This window comes from Clinocottus analis, unplaced genomic scaffold, assembly GCF_023055335.1.
Source record: "Clinocottus analis isolate CAN_PGR_092001 unplaced genomic scaffold, fCliAna1.0.p SCAF_3, whole genome shotgun sequence".
NCBI classification, from domain to species: domain Eukaryota; kingdom Metazoa; phylum Chordata; class Actinopteri; order Perciformes; family Cottidae; genus Clinocottus; species Clinocottus analis.
Genome location: NW_027176042.1, coordinates 20,171,483 through 20,180,417, shown reverse-complemented (window position 1 = coordinate 20,180,417; position 8,935 = coordinate 20,171,483). Strand labels below are relative to the sequence as shown.

The following is an 8,935-nucleotide window of genomic DNA, read 5'->3' as shown; positions in this document are numbered from 1 at the left end:
TATTAGCTTAGTCTGATATAAAAAAAAATATTTTAAAAACATGCGCCTGCACCGTTGCCCTCTTTTGACCCCTCAAGGGCACAGAGCGGATGTTAAACAGTCTTTGTGCAAATGCAACACATCAGAGGGGGTTACCCAGGAAACCACCGTCGTCATGGAGACTGCATCACAAGGCGGGTCCAGCGAGCACGAGGCGGGACGTTCCGCACGCACGCACGCGCTCCCTCCGTTCATCCAGCGCGCGCGCATGACCTCAAACACACTTCATATATTTCATATTGGACGGAATTTGCAATGATATTGAATATTTGGCGAGAGAGGCTACAATGACATTTTGAGTCGGGATCAGTTCATTTCCGTTTTATTTAATATAGGATATATAGGCAGCTCTGAATAAAAATACAATTTTACGAAAAGCTATAGACTCATATCTCATGATACATGTTTCCATCTACACCACTCTGTGTTATTACCTGAATAATTATGTGAACAAGACTCACGAGTCCAACATCTCGACAGGTTGTGATATTAAATATAACCTAAAACAGACATTTGGCTGTATGACGTACCAGTCTATTCATTACATACTCGACAATACAACTCGGACTGGTGGGTAAATGCGATATAGTAAGTAGCCTATATGCTACACGTGTATCCCCGTCGTGAACACCTACATCGTTCAGACGGACATCAAGATATGGAGGCATCGAGTGGCGCTGTACACTGTACACACACATCGCGTTTTCCTTCATCACATGTTCTTGTTGTTGTTTTGACATCTGGAGCCGAAATGACGAGGCTACTTTTTTTTTCTTTTTCTTTTTTGGGGTCTCCAGTGCGAATCTTTCCGGTTCATATTAATACTTCTTGATCTCTTAGAAATACTCCAAACATGTGAATCACATGGAACCAAGAAAGAAAACACAAAACTATAGTTCGCTTAGCCTTATTACATTAAAAAAAAAAAAAAAACGCACGTGACGCACGCGTGCATCCACAGATATATGGACGGACACATTATGATGGGCTATATATGTATATAAATAACATATATATTATAGCTACTAAGTCTTCATGCTCCACAAATGAACCAGCATGTCATTTACACGTCTGTGAAGATCTTTTTGATGTTGACGCAGTTCTGATTGTTTTCGGTGGAGCAGTTGGGCTGTTTTAACGCGCTGGTGAAGCCCTCCCCCGTCACCGTGTACTCAGACTTGCTGAGGGATGAGGAGCTGCACGACCTCTTCAGCTCCTCCGGGGTGAGGTGCTCGCAGCTGCTGGTGTGCACGTACTGCGGGTGCTCCTCTCCATCAGTCTCCCTGTGGTAAAAGTAGTTGAAATTGGACACAATCACCGGCACCGGCAGGGCGATGGTCAGCACGCCGGCTATCGCGCACAGCGAGCCCACGATTTTACCGCCAATAGTCACCGGGTGCATGTCCCCGTATCCGACCGTGGTCATGGTGACCACCGCCCACCAGAACGCATCCGGGATGCTGGTGAAGCTGGACGAGGGGTCGTCCGCTTCCGCGAAGTACACCGCGCTGGAAAAGAGGATGACCCCGATGAAAAGGAAGAATATGAGCAAGCCGAGCTCCCGCATGCTGGCCTTGAGGGTCTGCCCCAGAATCTGAAGTCCCTTTGAGTGTCGCGACAGCTTAAAAATGCGAAAGACCCTCACCAGTCTGATCACCCTCAGGATCGCGAGGGACATGGCCTGCTGGCCGCCGTTGGTCTCCTTCTCGGCCAGCTCGGTCCCCAGAGTGATGAAGTAGGGGATGATCGCCACGATGTCGATGATGTTCATGATGTTTTTGGAGAAGCAAGTTTTGCTGGGGCAGGCGAAAAACCTGACCAGCAGCTCGAAAGAGAACCATATGATGCACAGGGTCTCGATGATAAAGAAGGGGTCTGTGAACGGGCTCGGCACGTAGGGGGCAGTGCCGTTGGCCGTGCGGGCCACCGTGGCATGGTCTCGGTCATCCCGAAATTCCGGCAGAGTCTCCATGCAGAAAATAACGATTGAAATCAAAATAACCAGCACTGAAACGATGGCTATCCCCCGCGCTGGTCCAGAGCTCTCAGGGTACTCAAACAAAAGCCAAACCTGCTTTTGGAATTCTCTTTTGGGCAACACGCGCTCCTCTTCTTTTATAAAGCCTTCATCGTCGCGGAATTTCTCCATCGCCTCCTCTCCGAGTTGATAGAACCGGATCTCCTCGGAGAAAATATCAATGGGCACGTTAACAGGTCTCCGTATGCGCCCCCCTGACTGGTAGTAGTACAGGATGGCATCAAAGCTCGGTCTGTTCCTGTCGAAGAAGTACTCGTTCCTCAGCGGGTCAAAGTAGCGCATCCTCTTCCTCGGATCCCCCAGCAGCGTGTCTGGGAACTGGTTGAAAGTTTTAAGTTGCGTCTCGAAGCGTAAGCCCGAAATGTTGACCACCACCCTCTCGCAGCATCCCTGGCGGCCGCGCTCGTATCGATCCACCGACAGGTGAGGAGCCGAGAGCACGACGGGCTCCTCCGGCATGTTCTCCGCCGTCATGACGCCCTTCTCCACCTCGGCATCACCCCGGCCGTTGGTCGCGTTGCTGCCTTGGTGCGTGGCGGTCGAGCGGGGCTGGATTACGCGAAAGGTCTGGTCATCCATACAGGTGTTTTTTTTTTGTTGTTGGAGTGGGGGGAGAGGTAAGGCAGAAGGAGGGGTGGGGGGGTCCTGGAGGGGCAGAGTGCGCCGAGCCACGCCTCTCCCGGCCAAAGCACAGCCGCTTTGGAGAGCTGAGGCCGACGCCACTTACATCTCCTCGAACCGCGTCTCCACACGCTCACTGGAGCGCTGCACGCGCGCCCCTCTGCCTTTTCCTTTCCCCTTCTCTCTCTTTACAAACACGCCGACACCCGCCCACGGCGCGCATATGTCTGACATGCGTCCATAGCGCCCAATCGGAAATTAACTTGACACTTGATGGCGCGCGCGTGCACATTCATTCATTCATTCATTCAGGTGGTGGAAGAAACAAACAAACAAACAAAAAAAAACACTTAATGAAATCACATCACCTGTTTGATTTAACTTGTATTGTTTATTTGTGAGCTCGCCTTAGATGTCGTGTAAATTCTTATATCAAGTACGGATCAGCTCTGCTGTCGTAAAACATCCACATGTTTTCAGTCTGGAGCGTTTCCTTCAAGGAAGAAAAAAAAATACAACAAAGAAGACGAACAATGCCCTCTTTCGCACTGTGTCTGCAACAAAGTCTGATATCACTTTCGACGTCAACATCTCCCACAGAAACTGAGCTGATGTAATCAGGTTGTTGTCGGGCAAACCGTCAGCATGGACGTTTGCCCTGTGGACGCCCAGATGTGCGCCGTCCAAACCGCATGAATGAAACGAGTCATTTGCTTTTTTTCTTCTGCCTCTCGTGTCATCATCCTGTTGAGGGGAGGTGTTGCTCTCCGAGGTGCTGAAAACAAAGCGCGCGCCAGCTTGTAAATCGATGCGCGCACGAGTGTTGAGTGGAGGTTTGCATGTTGTGTGCACAGTCCACGTGTATTCGTCGGAAGATGCTTTTATTAACAGATAGCCGAAGCCCCGGGATCAGTCGCCACATTTACACTTTACACACACACACACATGTTTGCTTTCGGGTGAGAGCCTCGCCTCAAAGAAGCGTGTCACGTGTCAGTCTTTGTTACAGCTGATTCATATAGAAACATATTAAATCAGTGTTATGTGTAATTTATACTGACAGTCATCAAAGGCATTCATCACTGTCGGTGGCTCCAGGAGCACGTGCACAGCAGGATTCAATGCTATAATATAATGCACAATCTGCTCTCCCCATTGTGCAGCTGGGTTTTAATTTCAACATGTACCTAAAGGAAAAGCTGAGCCTTTATTCTGTCCAAACATGGGAACATGTTGCGGACTGAGCATATAAGAAAATCCTCTTAAAGCCGATGACACTGATGTAAAAAAAACCTATTGACCTCTTTTACATTGGCTGAAAAAAAATGTGAGAAAAACCTCTCACCGTGTATCAAAGGAAAAGCAGGTTGTAGCAGCTAAAGTAATACATTAAGGCATATTAGCCCCGGTTGGAAAATAAAGGCTGAAAACACAAATATGACATGTTTGACCCCCTTGAGACACAACTGAGTTCCCTGAGAGAGACCTGCCACCATAAAAGCATAAAAGTCCACATTCTGTCCTTGCTCTCCCTTCACAATGATCTCAATGACATGTTGAATACTTGAGAATAAAACGGAGCATTAAAACATATAGAATTAGACTTTCAAAACATATGTACATGTGTTTTGAAATGTAACTCTAAGGGTTGTGTCAGACCCTTAATAAAGCACAATGCCTATGTATAACACATCATATATGTTTATTTTATTCAAAAATTAGCCATGTATTGCACATTAGCGTTTCGCTACAAACACTCAACAGTGCATCTGTTGTTTTTATGCATAGATGTAATTATTCATTATAATGCAACTGTAGCCTCACTGCATTTTTTCAGTAGATTTTAAAGTGTTTAATTGGCATCTGCCACATGCATTTTGTGTTTTAATTCACATAAATACATGTTGGTACAAATTTGCCAGAATGCAGGACATTACCTTCCTGGTGAAAGACCTCCATTCATGTCTCAATGATGGAGGACCAACACCAAGGAGAGGGTTTCAGTGTATCTACTGCCAGGTATTAAAGTATGTTGTTAAAGTATGGCCAAATATACTAAATTACCAGGTCAGGAAAGTGTGGAGTGACAACACGTACACACAACAAATCTACCAAACAACTCACAGTGTTGACATCCGTTCTCACAGCTCACAACTTGTGTTCATTTAACGCACACTGTGATACAAAGACGCAATACCAACTGAAGTAAATCTCCAGTGACAATGTAATACACTAAACATCAATGAGTTAAACATTGATGCATGAGAGCGACGGGTGACAAACAGCATACACTTCTTCAACCTTAGATTTCCCTTCTGTCCTTTGTCTCCTCAGCAGCTCGGCGGTGGATTCAATGTTCCCTCCTCAGTCAGACCTGTGGCGCTATTTTCCACAGAGGCTGATACTTCAGCTGAGGACATCTTAGATAAACACATTTAATAAAGTAAATACAAGACCACGAACACACAGCCCCGTACAATAAAACAGTCAAGGATTTTAAAAAAAACACAACGCCTTAAACTCATTTCCACTGTGGCTCTTGTAAGTAGGAGAGAGAACGATGGGAGGTCTGCAAGTGAGGAAAAACAGGTGGAAACATACGACATAAATAAAGTAAGGCAATTATGCCGGATGTCATCTTAGTGAGAGAACCCCATGACCTCTGACCTCAACCCCTCCGACCCAACAGACCCAACCTGAACCAGGTTTCACATTCGAGCTGAAACAATAGTTGATTCATCGATTGAAAATGAATCATTCAAGTCATTTGCGAACCTCCAGAGTGATCGTTTTGCTGCTTTCTTGGTTTTAGATATTTAGGAACTGGATATATTTTGGTTTGGGACTGTTAGTCGGAGAAAACAAGACATTTTAAGGCGTCAGCTTGGACTCCTGGAAACTGTGATGGGTAGTTTACATTAATTAAGTAATTGAGAAACCAATAGATTCATCGAGAATGAGTATAATTGTCCGATAGTCCTAAATAGACACATGTTAGTATATTATTATGTATTGAAATGCTGATGGGACGGACGGCACATATACTTTCTTTATTCATGGTGGAGCTATACTTTACAATTGTTAATCTTGGGGATAAAGACAGACTCGTCAATCCAAATATGTATTGACACTGACGGCTCTGTGTGAGGAAGGAAGTATATTTAAGTGGCTTAACTCATTTTCTAGTCGTGCGGTAATCTTCAGATAATGACCCGTTCTTTCTAATCAACACAATACAATCATAAAAAATGTGTCATCTGGAGCAAAACAAAACATCCTGCTGCTAATATCAACCTCCCAGTAGTTGCATCTCAGTAAGCATGGCATGTTTTTGTCAGGGTTTTCCTTTTTTTTTGTCTCCATGGCAACAAAATATTGTAAAAAAGAAAAGGAGTTAAGTTGAAGAAGTTACATAATTTCAAGTCCGACTCGTGCCGAAGCGGGTAGACCAGAGACCTTTTTTTTTGTTGTTCACATCCGAGTCGAGGAATGAACACGTTACATATCAGGATAAAAAAAGGAACCAGAATGAGGCTGTTGTTTTTGTACGTGTCGACTGCAAGGCCGCTTATCAAAACACTGAAGAAACAGATCAACAAAAAAGGGAACAGATAGAAAAAGCGGAGACCCAAGGCAGGAGACACACTTTCGTTTTGTAACAACGCTCATTACCGAACCGCCTTTGGCTACGACACTCCTCGTTCCCTCTCCGTTCCTTTCATCCAATTCACTCTCCAGTTAAATATAATAGCTAAAAAAAACTAATTAAAAAGTAAATTCCTCCGGGCCGTGTATGCATGTAAACACAGCCCGGTTGATAAACTACTGTTTTGATTTGCTCTGTAAGGTGGACGAACCTTTGAGGAATACGAAGGGTCGTGGATTGCGATGATTGATGGCCGCTGACCGACTTCTACGTTGGGGTAAAGTTCCTGATTACATTGTTATGGCACTGAATCCATGTGCGGGTTTCACAGCGGCGGCATAATGGAATTCCCATGCAGATACCATCGATGTGAGAGACGAGGTGTCAAGACTTTATTTTTGTTCACAGTCACAACTGTAAAGGTGATTTATTGTCTTCGTAAACACGAGATAACGTCTCCCTCTAGACGCCTGACCTTGTTGAGCACATGCATATGCCCGACCTTACATGCATTTACAAATGCTTGATTGAGTTTTTATTCCACAAGGTCATTCGGTCTATTTTCTGGCCCATTCTGCTGGCGGCCAGCTGAGGATAAAAATAAAATAAAAAGGGCTATTATGTATCCAAACCTCTGGAGCTGAAGGCCGCTAAAGATAGACTTTTTGTTTTTTTTTATCAGTCTGGGAAGTTAAAACATGACTTATTAACGCTGGCAGAAGCTGCAATTTCCAGCGACTTAGCAAATGACATTGTGCTTCTGGTCGGGAGGGAGACGAGGGCGTTTGATATAATAATCTCTCTAAAAGATCTGAACTGCATTTTTCATTCTCTAACAAGAGGCCTGGTTTTCATCAAACATGACAACGCTTGGCCTGCTCTTTGAGCAATGAAGAGGCGGGCTCAGGCACACACTGATCAATAGACAGAGAAGAGAGAGAAAGAGGGAGAGAGCGGCATCCATCGATCACTCATGCATTGGCTGTGAGCCCGTACAGAATCATTACACATTCACATAGTCCGCTGCCACAGCCCATCATGAGTCAAGGTGAAGGTCAAGGTCATAAATAATGCAACAACACTTCTTCTCGCCACAATGGGAAGCTGCCAGGCGAGGGGTTAAACGATGAGGAATGTCACCGATTTTGAAGACTCCTTCAGTCAATATGCTGTAAAATGCTCAAGGTGACAAATTAAATCCAATCAACATGTCAAATGCAGTAAATGGCCCAATTCATCTATCGGATGATGAAAAGGCCACCGTGTCATGTAGGGATTACGTTCATATAGTACGAATTCATTTTGAATGTTGGGCCTATGTGTATTGTCTATGTTTGTTTTATCTAAAAGTGATATGTACTAAACACAAGTGGAGGTGTTTGATACACTTTTGTATCAAAAACTGCCGCTTGGTCAACATTAGGCAAACATTCGTCTCTGTGATGCTAACTAACTATTATAAAATTGTACTAAACACCAACAATTGTATTTAAGAAGTGGACGTATCGTGATGTCCCCCATTGGTTCATGGACTGCTGTTTTGTAGCCTCAAGTTGTTGAGCCCATTTAAGTCATTTAAATGTATCCTCATGGGCTCTTGAATGTCTGTCACAAAGCTTGCACAGCAATCCATCTAATAGTTGTCGAGAGGTTTCACACAAAACCAAAAGTGCCAACGGCGGCACTGAAGGAAAAGCCAGAGCAATAACAATATCAGTAGAACTAGTACAATATGTGCAGTTTGTGTGTCAATCCATCCAGTAGATGTCAAACCATCTCACTGAACGAGAGCCGGCTTTCAACGTAATGCATAGTTGAGCTATTTCAGTCTGGACCAAAGTGGACTTTACCAACCACAGTGTTACCATTAAAGCTTGGAGCTAAAAAAAACAACCCTTAAGCTTGCTTTAGTTGTTACAAGCAGATGTTTACAGAGCCACTCAGCCATTACCTCAGGTTGAGTAGAAACGGAGTTCAGGTGGCGTCACGTTTCTATAAGATTATATTCACAGTCTTGAGTAGTGTATGAACAGGGTTTCTAGAAGGAAAAAACATAAGGTATGGGTCACAATATTTGTTCTGTTTATGCCAAGATGTTGTATTTGAATTTCTGTACGCCTCAGGAAGTCTTTCACCACCAAGGAACAGCGAGCAGCTGCTGCCACAGCGATGCATTAAACAAGCGTGACACACATGGAAGTCGACGAGGGAATTAAACTCTGCATCTCATCAACGTCTGTGCCTTAACGTTACGGTTGCACTTCAAAAAAAACAAACACACAAAACACAGAGCACAGACATGCCACTTACCAGTGCCTATATACAGTGCATAATTGTGTTTGCACGTGCCACACAAAAAGGCAGAAACACACAGACTTGTAGACAAGACAAATGTAGACAGAGAAGCAAAAAAATAAATAATTTTGTACTGAAAAAAAAATCCAATAAATGAATGATAAATACTTCTGATTAGCATCACATGACCACATGATTAATTTTGATCCTCTCCACTCAAGGTGGGTACAAATTGGAATTTTTGACGGAATAGTCGCGAGCGAGAGCCGCGCTCTCCTCGGGGGGGGAATCATGTG

At 44.4% G+C, this 8,935-nt stretch overlaps 1 protein-coding gene across 1 annotated transcript; it reads right to left on the bottom strand.

Moving 5' to 3' along the window:
* Positions 1–230: 230 nt before the first annotated feature.
* On the bottom strand, positions 231–2,858 carry LOC137796791 (potassium voltage-gated channel subfamily A member 3-like). The gene has a single exon (XM_068594914.1). The coding sequence runs from the start codon at positions 2,654–2,656 to the stop codon at positions 1,103–1,105; it is 1,554 nt and encodes a 517-aa protein (XP_068451015.1). The 5' UTR covers positions 2,657–2,858; the 3' UTR covers positions 231–1,102.
* Positions 2,859–8,935: the final 6,077 nt, after the last annotated feature.